This window comes from Protopterus annectens, chromosome 2.part2 (assembly GCF_019279795.1).
Source record: "Protopterus annectens isolate FY-2018-M chromosome 2.part2, PAN1.0, whole genome shotgun sequence".
Lineage (NCBI taxonomy): Eukaryota > Metazoa > Chordata > Ceratodontiformes > Protopteridae > Protopterus > Protopterus annectens.
Genome location: NC_056730.1, coordinates 606,895,069 through 606,919,845, shown reverse-complemented (window position 1 = coordinate 606,919,845; position 24,777 = coordinate 606,895,069). Strand labels below are relative to the sequence as shown.

At 39.4% G+C, this 24,777-nt stretch overlaps 1 protein-coding gene across 1 annotated transcript in view; it reads right to left on the bottom strand.

Moving 5' to 3' along the window:
* LOC122795741 (putative pre-mRNA-splicing factor ATP-dependent RNA helicase DHX32) overlaps nt 1-24,777 on the bottom strand; it is a 787,400-nt gene that overhangs the window by 478,090 nt on the left and 284,533 nt on the right. The window contains exon 4 of the mRNA XM_044064050.1: nt 18,090-18,335. Within this exon, the coding sequence (XP_043919985.1) occupies nt 18,090-18,335 (246 nt within the window). The remainder of the gene's footprint in view (nt 1-18,089; nt 18,336-24,777) is intronic.

The window sequence follows — 24,777 nt, the reverse complement described above, 5'->3', positions numbered from 1 at the left end:
GCACACCATAAATCAATAAACAATGTAAAAAGAGCAAACAATGTTTAGAACTGTAAAACAAAGAAATCCTTTATTTATTTTTAAATAAAGTAACAAACAGGATGCACAGTGCACTACAACAAAACATCTTGGCAAACACTGCATTGGGTCAAAGAAAAAACACGCAAACAAAAAAGAGAGTTTGTGAGTACGCAGCTATAGGCTACAAGAATGGCACTTAAGTAAGTTGGGGGATGTGAAGCTGCCCAAAACTCTGATAAGAAGGTGCAAGTTTCACTTCAGAACTACTGGAAAAAAGGAAATGAGACAATCTAACCTGTGAACTGAAGATACAATTGGAAGTTACAAACCTGTCTCAAAACAACTAAAGATACAAGTGTTTTTATTAAAAAACAGCAAAATGTGACAGGTTCCAATGTTGATAAGGAAAACTGTAAAGGATTAACCTGCCAAATATTCATGGGTGAATGTATCAAAAAAGCTGGAAACAGACATTTACAAAACCTGTCATATACAACGGATAGGAATAATGACATCTTACCATACTGGCAACACTTTCTATATTATCTTGAAATGTAAATGGTCTCACAGGGACAGACAAAAAGGAAGGAATACTTACTTATTGTAAGGAATAGAAAGTGTAAATAGTAATGGCATAGGAGACACAATTGGAAAGAAATGGGCATGTGAATTTGAAAAAAAAAAGGATTTCATGATGGAAACTCTGCAGAACATCAGGGACAAAGGAAAACAGGAGTACTTATGATAATTGTTAAAAGAGCTTCATAAGTGATAAAAGAGGAAAAAAGATAATAATGGCAGATTTGTGGTAGTATGGGTCTACTGGCAAAGGGTAAAGGTTATACTGGCATGTAACTATATTCCACTTAAAAGTGCTACTACTGAGCTAAAAAATAGGGGAATAATCAGATTTCAGCAGGGAATATTACTTATTAAGTAGGGACTGGAATTTGATTAGCAACAATGGTGATGTATCGGGGGCCTAGAAGGGAAAATATAACAAAAGGGGGTAGATTTGTGAAGACATTTATGAAAATATTTGGTATGAAAGAAGTTAATTCAACAGAAGGAACTCATGGAGAATTTACATATTATTCCCCAAGGTATAATAACTGATCTAGACTATACAGAAATTATATTTCACAGGAACATGTACATTTAACTGATAATTATGACACACAATCAATAACTATTTCACATCATGCATCAATAACACCTAAAATAAAAATACAGGGTAATAAAGTAAAGATGAGACATCCCGGTGGTGCAGCGGTAGCGTTGTTGCCTCCCAGCAAGAGGTTCTCCCGTTTAGTTTTCAGCTAGAGTGCAGGGAGTGCCTTCTGTGTGGAGTCTGCATGGTTGGGTGGGCGTTCGAAAGACATGCGTAAATGGGTGTGCCTTCGCTGAAGGTTGAACGTCGAGCTGGCACCTTGGCATTCATGAAAATCTACTGCCAATCATTAGCAGACCGGAGTTCCGCTGTGGCGACCCCTTACCAGGAAAAGCCGAAAAGCAACAACAACAACAAAAGTAAAGATGAGACACTAGTGCCTCCCCAACTACCTGTTAAAATGAGTGGAATTTAAGGAATGGATAATGGAAATTAGTTGAGAATTATTATAAACCAGCCACTGGGGATGCACAAGCCAGTGCATTTCTTTGTGCCGGTCCCAAGCTCGGATAAATGGGGAGAGTTGCGTCAGGAAGGGCATCCAGTGAAAAACCTCTGCCAAATGACTTATGTGGAGAACATTTCATATTTCTATATCGAATCGGTCAAGGTCTGGGTTAACAACGACCGCCACCAGTACTGTTAGCAAACATGATGCTGGCGGAAATTGGGCTACTGTTGGCCGAAGGAGAAGAGGAGGGGGAAGGCATGCCCGAAGGCAGGAAGAGAGGAGGAAGGTTAGGAGTGTAGTAGTGAGGGTAGGAACTTTGAATGTTGGCAGTATGACTGGTATAGGGAGAGAGCTAGCTGATATGATGGAGAGAAGGAAGGTTGATATATTGTGGTACAAGGGACCACATGGAAGGGAAGTAAGGCCAGGTGTATAGGAGGCAGGTTCAAATTGTTCTATCATGGTGTGGATGGCAGGAGAAATGGGGTAGCGGTTATCCTAAAGGAACAGTATGCCAAGAGTGTTTTGGAGGTGAAGAGAGTGTCTGATAGAGTGATGTTTATGAAGCTTGAAATTGATGGTGTAATGATGAATGTTGTTAGTGCATATGCTCCACAAGTTGGGTGTGCGATGGATGAGAAAGAAAAATTTTGGAGTGAGTTGGATGAAGTGGTGGTGAGTGTACCCAAGGGTGAGAGACTAGTGATTGGAGTGGACTTCAATGGGCATGTTGGTGAAGTGAACAGAGGGGATGCGGAAGTGATGGGTAGGTATGGTGTTAAGGAGAGGAATGCAGAATGTCAGATGATTGTGGATTTTGTGAAAAGGATTGACATGGCTGTGGTGAATATGTATTTTAAGAAGAGGGCAAAGCATAGGGTGATGTACAAGAGTAGAGGAAGATGCACACAGGTGGATTATATCCTATGTACTAGTCTGAAGGAGATTGGAGACTGTAAAGTGGTGACAGGGGAAAGTGTAGTTAAGCAGCATAGAATGGTGGTCTGTAGGATGACGGTGGTATTCAAGAAGAGGAGGAGGAGTGTGAAAGTAGTGCCAAGGATTAAATGGTGGAAGTTAAAAAAGGGTGATTGTGAGGTGGAGTTCAGGGAAGAGTTGAGACAGGCACTGTAAGACAGTGAAGAGTTACTGAATAGCTGGGTAACTACAGCAGAGCTAGTAAGGCAGACTGCTAAAAAGGTGCTTGGTGTGACATCTGGACAGAGGAAGGAGGACAAGGAGACCTGGTGGTGGAATGAGGAAGTACAGGAGAGTATACAGAGGAAGAGGCTGGCGAAGAAGTGGGATTGTCGAAGAGATGAAGAAAGTAGACATGAGTATAAGGAGATGAGGCGCATGGCAAAGGGAGAGGTGGCAAAGGCTAAGGATAAGTCATATGGAGAGTTATATGAGAGATTGGACACTAAAGAGGGAGAAAAGGACCTGTACCGATTGGCTAGACAGAGGGACAGAGCTGGGAAAGATGTGCAGCATGTAAGGGTGATAAATGATAGTGAGGGAAACGTACTCACAAGCGAGGAGAGTGTGCTGAGTAGATGGAAAGAGTACTTTGAAGGGCTGATGAATGAAGAGAATGAGAGAGAGAGAAGATTGAATGATGTGGGGATAGTGAATCAGGAAGTGAAACAGATTAGCAAGGAGGAAGTAAGGACCGCTATGAAGAGGATGAAGAATGGAAAGGCTGTTGGCCCAGATGACATACCAGTGGAAGCATGGAGGTGCTTAGGAGAAATGGCAGTGGAATTTTTAACCGGATTGTTTAATGGAATTTTGGAAAGTCAGAGGATGCCTGAGGAGTAGAGAAAAAGTGTTTTGGCACCAATCTTTAAGAATAAGGGTGATGTGCAGAGCTGCAGTAACTACAGAGGGATAAAATTGATCAGTCACAGCTTGAAGTTATAGGGAAAAAATGGAAGCTAGGTTAAGAAGGGAGGTGATGATTAGTGATCAGCAGTATGGTTTCATGCCAGGAAAGAGCACTACAGATGCAATGTTTGCTCTGAGAGTGTTGTTGGAGAAATACAGAGAAGGTCAGAAGGAGTTGCATTGCGTCTTTGTGGACTTAAGAGAAAGCATATGACAGGGTGCTTAGAGAGGAGTTGTGGTATTGTATGAGGATGTCTGGAGTGGCAGAGAAGTATGTAAGAGTGGTACAGGATATGTACGAGGGTAGTGTGACATTGGTGAGGACTGCGGTGGGAGTGACAGACACTTTTACGGTGGAGGTGGGAGTACATCAAGTATCAGCTCTGAGCCCTTTCTTATTTGCAGTGCTGATGGCAGGTTGACAGATGAGATCAGACGGGAGGCCCCATGGACTATGATGTTTGCAGATGACATTGTGATATGTAGTGAGGGTAGGAACCAGGTTGGAGAGACCATGGAGAGGTGGAGATGTGCTTTAGAGAGGAGAGGAATGAAGGTCAGCAGGGCTAAAACAGAATATGTGTGTGTAAATGAGAGGGAGGGTAGAGGAATGGTGAGGATGCAGGGAGTAGAGTTGGTAAAGGTGGATGAGTTTAAGTACTTGGGATCAACAGTTCAGAGTAATGGTGAGTGTGGAAGAGAGGTGAAGAAGAGAGTATAGGCAGGGTGGAATGGGTGGAGAAGAGTGTCAGGAGTGATTTGTGACAAACGGGTACCAGTAAGAGTGAAAGAGAAGGTCTACAAGAGGGTAGTGAGACCAGCTATGTTACATGGGTTGGAGACGGTGGCATTGACAAAAAGGCAGGAGTCAGAGCTGGATGTGGCAGAGTTAAAGATGTTAAGATTTGCACTGGGTGTGACTAGGATGGACAGGATTAGGAATCAGCATATTAGAGGGTCAGCTCAGGTTGGACAGTTTGGAGACAAAGGAAGAGAGGGGAGATTGTGTTGGTTTGGACATGTGCTGAGGAGGGATGCTGGGTATATTGGGAAAAGGATGCTAAGGATGGAACTGCCAGGTAAGAGGAAAAGAGGAAGGCCTAAGATAAGGTTTATGGATGTGGTGAGAGAGGACATGCAGGCAGTTGGTGTGAAAGAGCATTATGCAGAGGACAGGAAGAAATGGAAACAGATGATCCACTGTGGCGACCCCTAATGGGGATAGCCGAAAGAAGATGATGATGATGAGTTGAGAGTTACTATGGAAGACAAAGTACTCCAGAAGTTTTAGCTAGTGAGTAGGGTAAAATTAAAATGGAGTTTAAAAATCGGGTACAAATAAAAGAAAGTGATTTGATTAAGTAATAAGAATTACTTGAGGGGATGGCAAAGATTTTATTAAAAAATAAGGGAAATTTTACAGAACCAAGAAGAGGTGCAAATGCAGAGTGCTAAAAATAAGGGAATACCTTGATAATATGCACGAGTTTAGTAAGGCTGATGTTAAGCAACTAGCACAGCAACTTAGGCAGCACAAAGTAGAAAGGGTTGGTGTCAGACTTAGGAAGCCTATAACAAGAAAAATAACCACAGATCCTGTAGAAGTATTAGAGATAGTTTGGAAATGTTAAGAAATTTTGTATAAAGCAGAAAAGTAAGGGAATCAAGAAAAAGCACAAATGGAAATATTTATAGAAGACTTAAACTTGCCAAGGTCAGAAATAGATAAGACTCAACAACTAACAGTTAAGACATGAGGAAATGAGATAATAATAATGGTGATGTATAACCAATCCTCAGGAATGTTTCCAGGAACAGAAGGTATTCCAGTGGAAGTTTAGAAGTTAGGAGGGAATAAAGTGATAAAGACCTGTTTAACAGTATTTTAAAAGGAGGGGAGGAACTAACATCCTGGAAAAAAAAGCTGTGGTGGCTGCAATACCTAAAGATGCTAAAGACCCAGCTTCATACGCACCCATTTCAATTTTAAAATAGGATTATAAAGTGTTTACGTCTATAATGTCTAAAAGAATGGCAAAGATGATGCCAAAACTGACAGATATGGACCACTGTGGTTTTGTGGATGGGGAGGCAAACATTTGACAAAATTATTACAACAATGGATCGGGGAGGCAAACATTTGACAACATTATTACAACAATGATGATCCAGAGTGAAGCAGAATGTACGAAAATACCACTGTCACTGGTGGGTCTTGATGCAAAGAAGGCATTCAACAGAGTAAGTTGGGATTTTATGACTAGGGCAATGGAAGCATTTGCATTTCCTGATACAATAAAAAGGTTAACTACAAGGATATATGAGGGACAGGAGGCAAAAAATCAAAGCGGGAGGATTCCTTTCTGATAAGTTATGTCTGAACAGAGGAACTAGGCAGGGTGTCCTCTTTCTCCTTTGTTATTTGCGTTATATTTAGAACCATTGGAAAAGAAAACAAGAGACTCAGATTCAAGGATATAAACAGTATGGTGCTCAAGAAAAGTTGGCTTTATGTCCAGATGATATTATTTTGTACCTGACGGAACCAGAAAAAGGACATTTCAGTGTGGTGGTACATTCTGAGACAGTTCTGTTTTTTTTTCAGGATATAAAACTAATGAAGGTAAAACAAAGGCTATAGCTATAGCTATAAACTATATACCCACACATGAATTTGGTTCAGCAGTACCCATACTTATTGGGGACATGATAAAACTAAGTATTTAGGAGTATGGATTAAAGAGGATACTGTTATGGCAGCTAAGGATATGTAGTAAGAGACTAAACAAAAGATAATGCAGAAACCGGAAGCTCTTGCCTATGGAAATGGATAGTAAGACACAAGCAGTAAACTGTTTTTAGTCCCTTTGGTTTTATACCCAGGTCAGGGATATTTTTATCAACCAGAGGAGAAGTTGTGGATAGCAATTAATAAACAGTTGAAATATTTTATTTGGTAAGGGAAAAGGGCAAGAGTCAAGTGGAATAAGATGATCCACCCAACAGACCAAGTATATTTAGGATTACCTGACTGAAGGGATATTTTAGAGCTACACAATTAAATGTCTTACACATAATACAAGCAGAAAGCCACAATTCAAAGTGGAAAAGGATGATGATGAAGCAGGAGGCTAATTCAAAAAACAAGGAAAGAATGAGATTTTGGACACATATCTTTAAGGAGAATAACAGTCATACATACTACTATATTCATAAAGTAGCAGAAGGAATACTAAGAATTAAACCAACAAAGGAATGGGGAAAGGAGATTCTGACAATAAGGATGACTGCAATTAGGGGTACAGAGAACAGGCAAGAGGGGGCTTGAATTTGCTGGAGAGAGCTGGCAAAGAAACTAAGGTACTGGGAAGAGAAAGGTAACAGAATGGGAACAGGCCAAGAACACATTTGGATTGCAGGCTAGTGATTACCCTCCCTATCAGGGCTTGGTATCACAGTATAGGCAAAGAGGAAGGAATAGGGGAATCCTAAATGGAAGACCTACCCTGGTTGAGTTTTTATCTGAATCTTGACAGAAGCTGCTGTTAAAAAGGAATGGTTAGTACAGCATACAAACATTGCATGATAACTATAGGAATCAATCAGAAGAGGTCAGAAGATTGGGAAGAGAGATCAGATATGCAATTCACAAAGATACAATGGGCAGACATATGTATAGCATCCAAATATGCAACAAAAAATCTAGAAAATTTAGGATTTTTGTGTGGAAGTATTTGCAAAGATACTTTTATACCCAAAAGAGACTCCAAAGAATTCTTCCTCAGGCAGATGGCAAACGTTTGAGGTGTAACGGGGAAGAAAGATGTCCGTGGGAGCATATGTCCTTGGAGTGTAATGAATTGGCAGACTTGGAAAGCTCTCTATAGAGTGCTCTGTCAAGAATAATGGGCAAGCAAATGAATATAACTATGGAAATGATTTTCTGAGCTTGGATACAGGATCTGAAATGCCTAGACAAAGTAAGGCCTTGTTAAGTTTAATTCTGGAGGCTGCAAAAATGCAGTTATTAGAAAATGGAAATCAAAATCTAAACCAACTACACACGAAGCAGTGAATACTGTAACAGAGACAAAAGAACAAAGTATGGATCCTTAGAAAAAGGTAAGAGAAAATTACATAAAAAAATGAAACTGTGGGAACAATACATGCAGAAAAATAATTTGGAGATGGAACAAGGTTTAAGAGAAGGCAGGAACTGAACAATTTATGTAATGTTGCTTTCTCTGATTATATGATATACAATACATGTGATGTATAAATATGGTGTGCTTACTTTTATATGAATGGAAGTTTGCATGTGTAGCAAGAGATAATTCAATAAAGGTGTTATAAAAAAAACCACGAAAGTCAAAGTAGCCTGGGGCCATTTTTGAGGACAACTGACTTCAGCCATGGCTGAGCAGATCTGGAAATTGAGGATTTACATGCCCAAAATTATGAGTAAGGGAAAGTAATCTTGCTAGCTTAGAAAAATGTTATGGGTTGTGCTAAGCACTTGCCGGCCTTATTTCTACAGGCAACAGAGTTGAAACTCACAGTGTCAAACCTGTGATCTACACTTAGGTGAGACATCCCAGTTTTAATCTGCTAGTGCATAAGGAGAATTTCCCTAAGATTCATAAATAAGTAGTACTACTGGTGAAGTGCTACGCAATGTGATCTTTGATCTTTAATACTTCATAGAATAGGATTAGATATGCATCCATAATAAATATTACTACATTTAAATGAATACCTAGCCACATTACTCACATTCAATTAATCATGGAAACTTAAAAGAAATACAACTAACTGAACTGCACAATGCTTTGCCAGCAGCACTCTTATGTATTATGGGATGTAACTACTTTTAAAAAGTTTGAAGAGAAGGTAGTTCAGGGAACATAATGCAAAATATAACAGAAGAGTGACCAGCACAGCTGAACTAGAAGTAATAATTTATTAAACACAAGTTAAACACAGTAAGCGTTTTTGTGCATAAGCACTTCTTCAGATTGAATACCCATAAAACGAAAACCTTTTTAAATACACTTACATAATTAAAACCATCAAGTAAAACATATAAAACAATTAGTTACCATAGCACTGATCTAAGGCTTAATCTTAAGTGTCTTCAAATAAGGTCTAAGTGAAGTATTTTCATTCAAGCCGAACGAGTCTGCTTGTAAAGTGATAATCCATTTCAACTCATTATTATCAGTTTTGTTAATCATACATCCGCGATACTCTTACTTGTTAACTGAAGTATCTTAAATAAAAAAATATGATCAGTGTTAAGATTTAATATACTTGTTCAGTGCATTTGTATTAACATCTCTTCTTATTTCACTTGTGTACCAAAACTCTTTCATAAAAGCTCCAACTAGTCATCACTACATAAAAACAGGGACATTTTTGCAAGTTGTCAAATATACTAAATTCCCACTCTTGCAATCTGCATAAAATTTAAATTCACATCTGATATTAGTAGTAGGGTGTACAAAATAAGGAGCATCGGAAATGTAACATCAGACTTTGCAACAATGACAGGGGTGTGTGCCAATTCTTCCTGATGAAATATGGGGCTCAAATATTACATCGTTCTTACAGCAGAGCCCTTGCTTCAGATTTTTTGCATTCTTGAAGTAAAACTTGGGTTGCTCCCCTACAATCTTTTGTACACCTTCAACAGCCAATAATATCATCCAGTTTCTTTTAATGACATTACATACATCGTTAGCATTATTAGAATAAGTAAATCCCAATTCGTAAGCAACTATAATCCTGATGTGATCTATAATTTCTCTAATTCACACTATCTGAATAATGTCTCCCTTGTGTTTGTCATAGCCCCTTAACATGACACAAAGTGCCACTAACCTTCTTGCATCCATAACCTCTCTCATAAAATTCATCATGAAGAGATTCACATTTTCATTCAACCTTGTATTATCAGTGTATAATCTTGAGGTTCTTAAAACTGTCCTTTTAACACATTACGATATGTAAAATCTAGATTTATACTCCTCCTATGTAATTTACTTTTTTCCCCAGCATGACTTCCTAAATATTTGTTTCCAAATACCCAATAAGATTTTTTTGAGATATCAACGTCCAAAAAGTCAATGGATGTATTTGAAGCACACACAATGAAGCTAAGATACTCTGTGGTGCTATTAAGCCAACACACAAAAGAATTAAGCAATTCTGAGGAATCCTGCCATATAATAAAGACGTCATACATGAATCTGTTATAACACACAATATTTTTTGAATATGCACTATTGGCAAATACATACTCTGCCTCCCAAAAGGCCATTACCATACTGGTGCAGCTATTGGCACATGCTGTGCCCATAGCTACACCAAGAGTCTGCAGAAAAAAATTCACCATTAAAAGTAAAGACATTGTTTTCTATTACGATTTCTAATAAAGCACAAATTAGTACAATTTGATTATTTATAATTGCTATTCTTATGTAAAAAACTTCTAACAGCATCCAACCCATACTCATCGGGTGTAACGGTAAAAAGTGTAGCTACATCCATTGTAACCAAAATTAAATCAGAACAATCTTTTAGTACTTGAACACTTTCATAAAACTTATTCAAAAGAAAATCTACTGAGTCTCTTAACACAGCTGACACTTTGTCAAGCACTAGTTTGAGTTTGTCCTCTACATAAATAGAAATCATTTTAGTTAACCATCCTTGTCCTATGACAATTGGCCTCATAGGTGGTTCTGAACTATTCTTATGAATCTTGGGGAGGTCATTTATCACTGGTGTTACTGGATTATCTATCAAAAAATATTTATATACATCATATGACACTAGACCAGTCATTAAAAGATCATAAACTTCTCCTTGAACCTTTTTAATAATAGAAGTTATTCTTTCCGAGTCTATACGACCAAGTCTTAGCATGAGCTTAACGTTTATATATACTGACAATATAAAATTCAATACCCATTACAACCAATGATCCACCTTTATCTGCTGGACAGATACGTATAGAATCTTGAGACTGTAATTCTACTAAAGCTGCATACTAAATTATGAAAATGCTTACCTCCTCGATTGGAGCATTGAATATTTGTTGCAATTCAGCCGCACAGACGCGAACAAAAGCTTCTAGGGCTGGTTCCAACAGTGGGTTAAAAGAGCTTGGCTTCTTGTATTTATTACCACAGGTAAAATTGTTTGGAAACAGTGACGTGAGCATAGTGTCCCTTCCAAAGACTGTCAATCTCAAACATACATCAAAGAAATCTGCTCCTGTTGCTGGTATGAAAGATAACCTCTTGTTCAATACACTTAAGTGCAAAGGGCTAAGATTAAATGAAGAAATATTGAAGACTAACATTGCATCTGACGGCCTCATTTTTGGCTCTATGTCCTCATTCCCTCCTGCTCTACTGACTGTCATCTTTTCCTGTTTACTCTGCTGGTTGAATGCTTGTTGCCTGGCAACTGCCGCTTCTTCAATAGAACTGGAAGAGTGGGAAAGTTATTGGAGTTTAAAGGGACTGCAACCAACAAATTCTTACTTTGTGCTCCTAAATCAAGCTGTGATTCTTTCTGCACCTGCACATCATTCTTAATTAATTCACCATTCCTGTTATCATCAGAGACCTATTTCTGATCATCGGCTGCATTACTGGAAGCCAATTATTTTCTCGATGAAACAACCTGTGTGTTAATTTACATGAGAGGTATTAGTGCTCTTCAAAAATGACGACTACGGCCAAACAAAAATATGCCCTATTTTGAGGTCTTCATAGTCCCTTTCTAATTTTTTACATTTCTGCTGCTATAAATTAGAATCATAATTGCTAATGTTAGCTAAGATTTCTTCAGTTTTCTTCAAAAATACATTAGCATGCAAGTCTTTAAAGCATAGTTTCTACTTGAATTCGTAGGTCAGTCTCTTGTGGCTTAAAGAAATCGATCAGCAATTTTATATAGTTAAAACTAAGTTCAATATTCATTGCCTGCCAACCCTTCATAAACTGGGATATTGATCATCATTAAGTCCGCATACAAAAAAACATGCAAACCCCATGGCACAACCTTGTAATGGAGGCATGCTTCTGATTCAGTCTCTGCCATTATAATCTTTTTAACTTAAAAAGTTTATTCCCAATTTTCCTCCGAGAAATATTAAATGAGTTCATATCAGCATTTCCGATCTCACAAGCTTCTCCTATCTTCTCAAAGTCACAAGAAAGGAGTGGGTTACCTTCTACACAGACTTTTTTTTTTAAGAAGATCCAGCTGTGTAACCATCTTCAGAGTATTGCCAAGCTCAAGTTGTTGACCACCTTCAGCCATGAGTTACAGTGCAAACACAACAGAAGCAACCAAAAGTAAAGTATCCAGTCTGAATAAGTACTTATGCATGGAAGCACTTACTGTGTTTAAATTGTGTTTAATAAATTATTACTTTTAGTTCAGCTGTGCTGGTCACTCTTCTGTTATATTTTACATTCTGTTCTTGTGTCAAACAACCTTTGGTTCCGGTGGATACTTTATTTTTAGTTCAGGGAACATATGTTCATATGTGTGTACTAGGCTAATGGCCCTGGAGCCTTTACAAGCCTAGCCCATAGGATTACCCCGGCATCGTGCCACCTGACCTTAAGTTTCCAGTCCCTCTGTCGAGTAAAGCCACTGTAGTGATCCCAGGGGTAAATTTTCCATTTCCCATCAACTCGTTAAGATTTCTCTTGAACAGGGCCAGTGAGGTGCTCTGTTTGACATATATGGGAAGCCTATTCCATAGCATGGGCAGTCTCTGGGTTATGAACCTGTCCCTCCAGCACTTTCTGTTGATTGTGGTAATGAGGTTGAGGTCTCTGGAGCGTGTGGTGCGGATGGATTGGGATTTCTTTAGATGTAGCATTTCTAACAGAGCTGAGTCAGACATGGCTTAATAAGTCAAGCAGAGGTCACCTCTAAGTAGGCGATATGAGACAGAGAATAGTTGGAGTTTTTTGAGTCTGTCCATATAGGGCAAGTGTTTAAGGCCTAGGATCCTCTTTGTCAGGTACGTCTGCGGCCTCTCCAGTTGTTTCAGGTGTCTAGTGAGGTACATGCCAAATGGGGCATTGTACTCGATGATTGGCCTAATGGGGGAAGAGGGAGACAATGACCTCCTTCTTCCTGGATGCAAAACCCTTAGTAATGAGATGTGCCACATAGAAGAACATTCTGACCACAGTGGCAGTGTGCTGGTCAAAAGAGAGGTTGCTGTCAACCTGTGTTCCAAGATATCTTATAAAGCTTTCTGTGTTCAGTGAACTACCTTCGATGTGATAGTTCATGGGAACTGGGTTTTTCCCAAAGGAGATGATGACATTTTTTGGCATTGAGCTTAAGGCTATGGTTCTGACACCAGTCAGTGGTCTCAGTGAGGCCTTTCTATAGGATGTCAACATCACTTGGGGAGTTAATAATGGCTCCCAACTTGCAACTGTCTGCGAACTTTGTCAGCACCTTGTTGGATTGGAAGTCATTTAGCTTTGGCCAACATGTGCTAGTGGTATTCACATTCAGTGGCCAACATGACAAACCAGCAGAGTTTGTTTGCTGTTACCTAAAGAATTATTTTTATTTGAGGCAGCTATAATAAGGGGAGCCCTGTACCAAGTTGAAATGGTAAGATTCCTTTCCCTGTTGCAATTTTAGACTTTGAAGCCAATAAATGTAAAACCTTTCCAGGCCACAATAATTTGTTAACATTAGCCTTTTACTTAGCATGGCACTGGAAATTTAAAGTAGAATCCAGCGAAAACTTACAGATATTGGAAAGTTTCTGCGTTTTCTACACTGATTGTATTGTTTACTGAATATGCCAGTTTATCAATGCTGTGGCAAGTTTCTGATAGTTACCAAACAGTCTTTTTTGTGGTTGTGTAATAGGTTTGTCTTCTAGGAGCTCCTTAAGTACTGCACAGAGTGGTGAATGGTTAGATCTTATATTATCAAGTCTTCTGTGTAGAAGAGGACTGTTGTTTTGACAGAAGCAGACAGAGAGGACTGATCCCCAGGGAATTAAAGAAACCGGGCAATGGGGGGGGGGTTCATATTTGGCTAGGAAGGATCTATCTGTAAGAAAGTCCTTGAAGCAGTTTGCAGATTTTGAACTTGGATTTATGTAGGGAAGGGCATCAGGGACTCAGTTATGACCAACTTGAGTCAAATGCTTTACAGAGGTCTATGAAAAAATGTCAGAGGGGTTAACTACTCTAATCATCTGCTAGAGACCAGACTGCTGTCAAAGTTGATATTCCTCTCCAGAAACTATGTTGGTGACTGGACAGGAACTTGTACTGCTGAATACAGGAAGAACACTAGGAGTACATGACTTTTTTGAAAAGCTTTTCTAAAAGCAGGGAGTGCTGACAGACTGGCCAGAAGTAAAAGTAGTAGGAGAGGTTTGGTAGTTTTTGCAATAGTTTTCCTGTTTCTGTTTTATTCAGGGTTGGGAATATGTAGGAAGAAAGTTAATCAATGAGGTTTTACTAGGTGCTCTTTGCACAGTAAAAGAAATCACAAATGAAACCTGTCAGCTGAGGTTTTACTAGGTGCTCTTTGCACAGTAAAAGAAATCACAAATGAAACCTGTCAGCTGCTGTAGCTCTGCCATGAGGTATGGAATATAAAAGTTTCTTGATCTCTTTTTTGTTAACATACAGACGACAGAAGGGAGGGAATCCAGAAGGATGGGGGCTCCCCAAGGTAGAGATGGGAATGGTTTAGTTTGTTAATACAGACAGATGGGTTTGGCAGAAACAAGGCCTGAGAATTGTTTTCAGAAGTCAAGGTTTGACAGGTTACCAATGAAGTCTTGACTGTGCTTTAGGGGATGAAGTTTGGAGCTTACTTGATAGCATGTGACAAGGTTTACTTTTTCCAGAACTTTAAGAGTTGATAAGCTGACTGCCCTGGCTTTGTGCCACCTAACAGCTTCTTTGGTAAGGTTTCATAGGGTAACAGACCTTTCTCAGTCAGTAGGAATTTTAGACAGTCTCAAAAGCCTTACTTTGTCTCTGAGTTTAAGTATAACATTGAACTCAAAAGTGAACCAATTATTCGTGTGTTGTTTTACTCCTCTGGTAATTAGGAGAATATTTATTTTACAGGCTGATGAGAATGTTTGTAACAGACATGGCTGCAGATTCGGGATCAGAATTTTGTAAAGCAGGGAGAAGAACCTAAAGAATTTTGGAGTGACTTCAGCTTAGATATGTTAAATTGAAATTTTGGATGAGAGGAAATCATTCTTGAGATTTATTTAAGGGATGTACGAGTGAGACAGAATGAGAAGACACGAGACAGTGGTCACTGAAGCTAAAGGGAAGAAAGGCAGGAAATAAAGTGTATGATATTTGTTATAAGAAGGCCCAGAAGAGAATGTTTCAAAATTTTAGGTTTGGATGCACAATTCTATAACATTTTTTAAGTCAAGGTCAGTTAAAAATATACCAGTGTCAGTTTATAAATGGCGAGGATGTTAAGTTTCTCACAGTAATAATACATAGGGGTGTAGTGGTATCAACTACAATTTTAATGAGGTTTTGGTACCTGTTCATGTTGGATGGGGGTGGGACGTGGCCACGGTCTAGTAAAGTTTGTGAAGAGCCTTAGGTACAGATAAGCCAGTTTGGGTCATGGTCCTTTAATTTTAATTTTCAAAGTCTAAGAATGATGACAGATGCCAAAGGAAGATCTGTAAAGGAATAATGCTCCTCTGCCAGTTCTTTCCCTAAGTTTGGTACTGTATAGTTAAGAACAAACTAGAAAAAGGTGATGCAAGTTAGGGATGCCGCCTTTAAACCAGGATTCAATAACTGCAACTGTATTGGGGTTGTATATATTGCAAAATACATCAAGTTGTTCAAGTTTACTGTTGATGTTATCTGCATTTAACTGTGGTATTGTTTGGGGGCAGACTGAGGTGAAGGAAAGTTCAGTTGAGGGATAGATAGGCCTTGTTTAGGTTCAGTATGTTGCTTGCTATTGGACTGCCACGGTGGTACGGTGGTAGCATTGTTACCTCACAGCAAGAGGTTCTCCTGTTCGATTCTCGGCTTGGCTTTGGAGTGCCTTCTGTGTGGAGTCTGCATGTCCTCCCTGCGGTTGGGTAGCGTTCGAAAGACATGCGTGCGTAAATGGGCATGCCTTCATTGAAGGTTGGGCATCGAGCTGGCAACTCAGCGTTTCGTAAAAAAAATCTACTGCTAATCATTAGCGGATCGGAGTTCCACTGTGGCGACCCTTTACTGGGAAAAAGCCGAAAGACAAACAACAACATGTTGCTTGCTACTAAACAATAGTAGCAGTACTTGGTAATCTTGGTAGAAGTAATCTGAATGTTAAGCTAGAAAGGCATTTTTTATTTAACATGGGGTACATTTTTGTGGCACTAGAGGGTTTGCAGGGGATGTTGAATCTTTTTTGTGTGAGTGTAAACAGTGAAAGGATATGTGAGACTAGGTAAGGATGATAGTTGGGGAAAGGATGTTGAAGAAGGGTCAATAGAACAATCACTGTGGGGCTTGTGGGGCTTTCTATTAGACTGAGGATTTTAAAGTGTTTAAGGGGGAAAATACAAAAATATGAGTACAGACTAGCTGCATTTCATTGTAAGTGCATGTAACTTATTTAGAGAGAGGCTGAGAGCCAAGTGAAAAGCAGTAAAAAAAATGCTTGGGCGAGGTTAGACTGATGAGTGTCATTAGAGAGAAAGATAAGGGAGGGGAACTGAGAACTATTACGTACATCAAGTTCAGTAGATTAACGTAGAAAAGGGATGAGGAAAAGAAATGTGGTACACGAATAAGAGACTGCAGGATGTACAAAGTGGACAATGAGAGTGTTTGGGGGGGATTTTGAGCTATAAAGAAAATTACGTGGGGGTGGAAAAGTGAGGTAGGTGGTAGACGGAGTGAAGTGAGACCAAGAAGGCAAGATCCCTACCAGGAAGTGTGCAACAAGCCAGAACATAACTACAGTCTCAATAGATAACCCCCAATTACTAACAGCAAAAAAGCTGTTAAAACACAATAAAGAAAAAAAATGGTGTGTGCAAGTCTGGGGGGCTTTAATGCCCAATAAAGGAAAAAAATGGGTAGAGAGTGTTAATGAACAGTGTGTGTGTGTGTGTGTGTGTGTGTGTGTGTGTGTGTGTGTGTGTGTGTGTGTGTGCGCGCGCGTTTTTTTTAGGGAGGAGATTTTGTGTTACAAAAGCAACCACATAACAGCATAACAGAATGCAGTACTGCAGCTCCACAGGTTAGAACAGGTAAACAAATGCAAGCAGAAGCTTTCTGCATCAGCTATTACTACACAAACTGTTACGGCTTACATCATCTTCTTCTTCTTTCTGCTTTTGTACCTGACCTTATTCATCTACGAAGATTTTAAAAATCAGAAGCTTGATTAAAGAATCTGTCTTCTTACTTTAACTGCACTTCTATGTATAGATAAGAATCCAACGCTTAACTCCCTGCAACTTCAGGCATATAGAGATGCCCATTTCACTTGGGACAGCAACTCTTAAGTCTGCAGCAACCACCTTAAGGTGTTTCAAAAGGGGAGTGAGGGCAGGAGGGAAAAGGGGACAGTAATGTACACAAGGACAAGGGCATTTGGGGAAGCAGTAATGTAATAAAAGATCTGATATGCAGCATTTACTAAGGTAAGAAATAGAAAATGTAACTACCACAAAATGAATCCAGAGCTCATCATATTTTGACAGAGGAAAACTTAACATAAAATGGCTATCAAGAACAGACAAGTTCTACAGCAGAAAAGGGAGGAGGGCAAGAACAGACAAGTTCTACAGCAGAAAAGGGAGGAGGGCAAGAGGAGTTGGACCATTACTGCCTAGCCTGAGAAGCAAAGGAATCAAGGGCAAGGCACAGACAAAAGGCAAGAAACATAGCTTGAGGCCATAGGACATCAACTGAACAGGTTTAGGAACAGAAAAAAAAAGGAAAATGGAGGAGAAACACATGCAGGATATCAATGGAAAGAAAGGAGGAAACTAGCATGGGAAAACTGTATCTGCCAAGTTGAGCAAGCATTCAGATCACACTGTTGTGCCTGGTTTGGCGTAAACAAAATTCAGTAAAAAATTATTTAATAAAGCATTTTTACTAAGGTGATAATAGATTGAGTCTTCAGTGAAAAAAAATGAAGTGGGCACTCAGTTGAGGCTCTTTATTTAAGAAAGTAACAAACAGAAAGAAAGCAGAAGAGGATGGAGTGAGAAACTAATTGCTGAGATGTCTGGGGCTTGCAGAATGATGCTAGTGATGAAAATGCCCTAAATTATGAATCTGTTACAACAAGTTCAAAATAGTATTTTGTCATCTCTTTGTCTGAAAATTTACCTCTACCTCCTGGAAATACAGTTATCACTAGAGAAGCAAGAACTGAGCGCACAAATTTCTTGATTACATTTTTAGTCCACACAGCACTGCATCTGTTCCACGACAAAGAACAAAAGTGACAAAATATAAATTGTGAACATTTACAAAATGTACTCACATTTTTCTGTTCAAATCCTGTATCAATAACATACTGGATATTGCCAACAGAGAACGAAGAATCAGCTAGAGAATTAGAAATTATTACTTTCCGTCGATACCCTTTCTCTCCGGGCTCAAATGCTTCGTAGATTTTCTGAACAGCACCTCCCATCCCAGAGTGCAACGGAATGGGAGTCAACTCCCCTAGAAGAGGGTTCAGTGCAACTCCTTCTGTCTTGACAGCATCACAACAGTCATGGATTTCCTGTGAAAGCAATATCAATTAAAAAAGTCACACACATACCAATAAAATCAAACAAAGAAACTACTCAAACAACAAAGATGAAGTACGTGAGCTAGAAGTTGACATGTATCCAAACTAAAATGAAAAAATGAACACCAGTTCAAGAAAAGAAGTTACCCAATTACTCACCACCATAACAAGGCTTCAAGACTGTGTCTAGTGTGATGCTGTCCACATATGGCAAGAGCTTAATTTAATGTCCAACTACAGTGAAAGCTTTCTTCCATAAGCAAAAAAGCATACATTATTACAAATAGTTGCTGTGCAGGTAGAGTTAAAATAGGTAAATGAGACTGTGCAAAATCAATTCTCAGACAGCTTCCAAAGCTTTAGGGCATCTTCCATACACTCAAACCATTAGTTAAGCTGAAATGACTAAAATACCAGGTTTGGGAGTTATGCCAATCATAGTTTGTATGCAAACTGAAAGAGGGAGGCTAAAGCCTTGACAGGGACAATGCTGGAAAAAATAATAAAAAAAAAATAAAGATCCATACCTTGGCATGAAATACACACAAAAGGTGGATGCAGAGGCTACTGCAGTAGAGATCACTTGAACAGCTACTGTTATGGTAAGTTTACTTACACAACTGTATTATGCCCATGGTATGCATCACCACTGCATGGAAAGATTGCCACAGTTTATACAGACAGAGGGTAGTTCCTGGAGAAAGGTCCTAGCAAAGCCTGTCCTAGACCTGGAGAAGGAAGTGAGCTTATGCTGCTCTGTGGGGGGAAAAATGCACACGAGGACCGAGTTGCTCCTTCTAGGCACCATCTGGAATCAAACACTTTCTAAAAACCCATAGATGAAGCCAAGGCTCTGGTAAAATGAGTCTTCTCCCTTCCTGGAATTATTTTATTGTGGTGTGTATAGCAAAAGGTAATTCCATGAGGCAATAATTTGGAAATGGTCATTTCTGACACAGGTTGTCTTTTTCATACCTTCACAAGAAAAACTGATTGGAGATCTTTGAAGTTTTTATTCTGTCAAGGTATTGCCAGAGTTGTCTGTGGAAAGCCAAGCTACAGAGTATCCTTTTCTCGCTCATTTTTAGGTTTCGGAAGGAAGACAGGAAGGAGGACAGTTTGGCTAATGGTAAACTTGGATACCACAATAGGCATAAATGAAGGATTACTTTTTACGGAAACTCTATTTTTTGTGGAAAATGAGATAAGGTTGACCCCAATAAGGGCCTGCAATTCAGACACTCTCCTTTCAGATATGACAGCAATTAGTAACACTGCTTTCCATGTCAAGAACTTCAGGGCTAACCTGATGAGCTGGTTAAATGGAGCAACAGTTAGTTTGTCTAACACAAAATTCAGTTCCCAAGAAGAAGCCATCTGTTTTCTGGGAGGTTGCATATGCAACACCATTTCAACATTATTTTCTCACACGATTGCATTGAAAAAGAGGATCCAGGCAGGCATACTGACATGGCTGATGAATGAAGCTTGATTGTGGAGTAAAGCAGGTCACAAGACAGGAGCTCACACAAACAATGTAGAAACTGAACGGGTGGTGTCTCTTTTCTTGGCACCAAATAGTAAATTTTTTCCATTTACTAATATAAGATTTTCTAGTAGCAGATTTTCTTGCATCCTTTAATACCTGCTGCACATGCTTAGAAAACTGATGCCTAAAAATATTAAGATTCTGTCATCCAAGCAGACAGCTGTAGTTGTTCGGCGATGGAATGCATCAAATACCCCAGTCATGGGTGAGTAGATCCAGTCTGTGGTAAATGCCCTTGCTGTTCCAAAAGAAGGGAGAACCACTGTTGCATGGACAAGAAGGGAGTCACCCCAATGATCTTTGCAGAGTCCTTATGAATATTAGTGAAAAGGGTGGAAAGCATATAGGAACGTTACTGTCCAAGTAAAATAAAAAGCATCTGTCTTCCAGTCCTTCTAGCATGAGGACCTGGAACAAAATTTTGCCAACTGATTGTTATGAGTGGAGGTAAAAAGATCTACATGAGGTGTTACTCATACAGCTGCATCAATTCCAGGAAGATTCCCGGATTTAATTTCTGATTGTGTGGTTCTTTCCTGGTCTTGCTCAACTTATCTGCTATACAACTTTATTCTTATGGTAATATGCCTGTAAAGTGAGACTGTGTTGAAAAGCTATACTCCCAGACCAACACAGTCAGTTTGTAATAAAGGCACAATCATATTCCACCATGCTTATGTAACATATTACTATGGTGGTGTGTGTTAAACACCTGTAAAGGTCCAGGGGACCACAAACAATAAGAGAGTTGAGAACATCTATAAGTGCCAACATCTCTTATACTTATGTGTTATAGTCATCTTTTCTGTTCCAAAGACCCTGTACTTTTATCCGCAGAGAGTCAATGCTCTTCAAGAAAAGTCTGAGGCATCTGTTGTGCTGGGGCTGGGAGGGAGAATGGGAGACCTGGATTCTGATACACATGGCATCTCCACAAAAACGTTTTCTTATTACACCCCAAAACTAGAATCTGAAAAGTTAGAGGATATTAGGACCATACAGATATCAGGTACCTATGGATTTTTCTCATAAAGGAGCTTGGCAAGAAGTGTCATGATAATCATAGATACAATGAGACTCAGAATCCTGAGGAATTCCCTGGTAGATGAGCAGTCTTGGAGGGAAAACTCAGAAATAAATCTGCATACAGATCTACTTTTTCTTGTGAAAGAAAAACCCTTTGAGCAAAGATGTCAAGGAGACAGCCTAGGAAAACACTCTAGTGAGGAGTCAGACCAGATTTTTGTATGTTCTCTTGGAATTCCAGTATAGGAGATCATTTACCAAGTGAGAGAAAAAAGACACTACAAAGATAACCAGGTTGCCTAAAAATGGAAATACCTTGCAGTCTACAGTAAGTTATCATGGGAGCTAGATACTTTGGAATATCCTTGCAGTTCTGGATAGAACAAAGGGTAATGCAAATAAATGTGATCCAAAGAAAACTTGAGGAAACATCTGAAGTCTGGATCTGCTGAAATGTAATAACATGCATCTTTTTAAATCTAAGACTACCAGAAAACTCAGATGGAAAATAAGAGGTAATAAAATGTAAAGGTCTCCAGACAGAACTTGTGCAATTTTTATTTATGTTTTATTTTATTTATATTTATTTACCAGGGTACTACACTGATAAATACTGACTAATTTAAGGCTCAGCCTGGGTAAAATGCAAAGCAATTCACAAACTAAAAAAATACAGAAATCTAAGAAATAACACTGTAGTGCAGGATAATTACATACAACATGCATATATACATTCTAGTGAACAAGCACATCTCAATGTACAACCAAGCAGAGTGTAATGTACAATCTACACAATTTTTAAAGTGGGTCAATCTTCAGTAAATATTGAGAGAGGAGAGACTTGGAAATACATTAGGTGATATGTCCTATAGCAGGAGCATTTGGCTTGGATGAAGAACTGTTTTTGAGTTGCTTTCTGAATTTGGAATAAGTGTTTATTTCCTTTAGTCTGATGGGGAGAGCTTGCAAAAAAGTAAAGCAGGGAGAGAGCAGAAAGCAAGTGCAGTGTTATGGAGTTTCGTTCTAGGTTTAATGACAGTTGGTGTGGCTTCTGAGTAGTGTCTAAGTTTGTATGAGGAATTCTTTCATGAAGTCTAGATGCAAGGGGAGTAAATGTGTGCAGCTGAAGTAGTTTGTGGAGTCAGGATCCTAAAGGTTGTTGGCAAAGGATGATTAGTAATTTTCTTTTCTATGGCTGGAAGAACAACCTAGGAACTGGGAGGTTCTTCCATGGTTAATCCAAAAAAGATGCACGATTCTCTTGAAGCCTTGCAACAGCAGTCAGTAAAATAGGTAAACAGTAAGTCCCCCCCCCAAAAAAAAAAACACATTAAAAACATTTATACTCACCCAACCTTCAGAAGTAAAACAACACAACTTTTACCTGTGTAAAATGTAGTTTAAAAATTACAACTTTTTATCACAAAAGTAAACAAGTGATGGTCCCGTTTAAAAGTAATTAAAAAAAGTCATATGTCAGTCATTCAAAACACTTTTTCTTAGCTATGAAATTATTCTGTCATGAAAAGTAAGTGGAAGTTTTTTTTTTCCCCTGAAGGGAACTTGTCTGTCTACCACTGGATCAGCTTTAGCAGACTGCCAATCAGCAAAAGCCCACAAGAGGAGCGCTCTTTGAAGGCAAAAAATTCTGAAAGGGTTAGTGCCTATACCTGACTTTTTAATTAGTATGGGTAAGTGGAAGATGGCCTGAAATTTTGGAAGCTGGCCTGCTGTTACATTCTTAGCAGGATATAATCCCTATTGCAAAAGCTTTTACAGTAGTGATCTAGATAGTGAACATAATAAAAAAAAATGCATGCTACTAAAATTAGCGCTTGTAAAACTGCACTGTCAACTTCAAGAGCCTCTATAGCAAGCAGCACCTGTAGGACAAAATTGTAATCAGTAACTTCCTCCTGAAGGAGTCAAGAAGTGAAAACTGTATGAATACTGAGGAAGAAAGGCGTAGTACACGGTAGACCTTACACTAAAACTCCCAGGTTCACAGTCCTATCAAATGAAGCTCTGTTCCTAGAAGGCTCCTGTTTCTTCACTGACAAGATGGCATGATACAAAAAAAAATGTTCTGTTCATCCAAATGAAGACAGAGCATACCTGGCTTATCTTTGTTTCCATTTAAATGCTGTGCTGAGCAAGATGCAAGCAAGCATCTTGCGGGGAGGTTATCAGTATATGAAAAAAAAATCTTAGTATGTTACAAGGGTGGCTATAGCAAAAGTAATTACCAGGTAGAGCTGATTAGCTTCTAGACTGTACCTTTAAATTAGAGGGTAGTTCACATGCCTAATTTCTTGGATCTCAGATACTATTAAGATGCTATGGGTCCCCCCTTATCTGTAGGGGGGTCTTTTTGAAGTAATGATTGGGCCTAGATTGGGGGGGGGGGCAAGCCTAAGGAAGGATCATAATAGTTCAACAGAAGTGATGCTTGGTTGCTCTTAAAAAGATTATCAAGCAGATCTCATCAGGGCTGGCTGAACAGAATGCCTTCCCATAAAGACATATTCAGGATGACATGTGTGAGCTTATCCTTGAGGAAGGAAAGCCTCAGCTAAGTCAGCAGCAGCAGACATGTGCCTGACCTGCAGCTTTAGATGTAGCACTGGTGCATTTAAACCTACAGGAGGCTATGTGGAAGGCCCACTGTGGAAGCAAAAAAACAGAGTCTTGATCATAGCCAAGTCTCACGGAGGTCTGAAAGCTTTTCTAGCACCTCAGCCCTCAGACTAGCGAGGAAGCTGAACAGCTAACACAGGGAAAGAATCCAAGCCTTAACATGGCAGAAAACATCTTCTCCCCAGCCTGTATAAAATGTTAGACTTCTTGGCAAGGTTACCAGATTTTGTGATCTCTAGGTGCTGTGCTGAACCAAAGACATCACACAAGAAACCATTCTAGTATGACTGGCCAGGACTTCACAAGGCATCAGACATCTTAAAATCACAGTAGTAGCATTTAGGTGGCTCCAGTAACACAACATGCATCACTGATCACATGTACTATAGGGTGTGTGTGTGTTGGGGGGATTGGGGGGGGGGCAGACCATGCATTTTAAGCTTCTTCCAAAGAACAGGTAATTTAATTAGGAGGTAAAGAGGGAAAAAGTGCACATAATCTTCATCACTTGCAAGAGATACTGATGTCTCACAGCTCATATAATATGACTCAAAAGGCAAAGGGGCCTCAACCTCCCCATTTCTGGAATGGGTATGCATGTGTACAGACGTGTGAAGATGAGAATGTGCTGATCAAATGTTATGAATTAAGTGGCAGTGCAATGACACTCAGGAGCACACATGCTAATAGCAGCACTGGGATAAGAGAAGCCAGCACTAGACTCAGTGCTTGTGTCAGTCCATGTTCTCTATGACCCCCTCCCATATGCAAGGAAAGGACACATAAGGCTGCTAAGAAGTATCTCAAGTTGAGAACCCGGACTAGGAATAGTAAGCCCTGCTGGATCCTGGAGGAGGAGAAGAGTCCTCAATTGCCACCACTGAGTCATGGCCAGTAGACTCCAGGAACTACTCCCAAGGAACATAATCATCGACCCCCAACCCCTTTCCACATTTCTCTACATGGGATTGAGGTGTCAACATAACTGTCACTGTCACTCTCTTACCTTCAACAGACATGACTAATTGTCACAGATAGTCTCTCACACAATCCATACATCTCTTTGCTGGATGCCCTCTCTTCCTCTTGCCCTCTTTCTTGTCTGTCCCAAATCTTCCATACCAGATTATCTTCTGCTTCCCTGTACGTGTGACTAAACCACAATAATCTGTTTTCTGACTATCTGCAATTGGGGCTTTTGAGCGTCTGCTCTGATGTCCT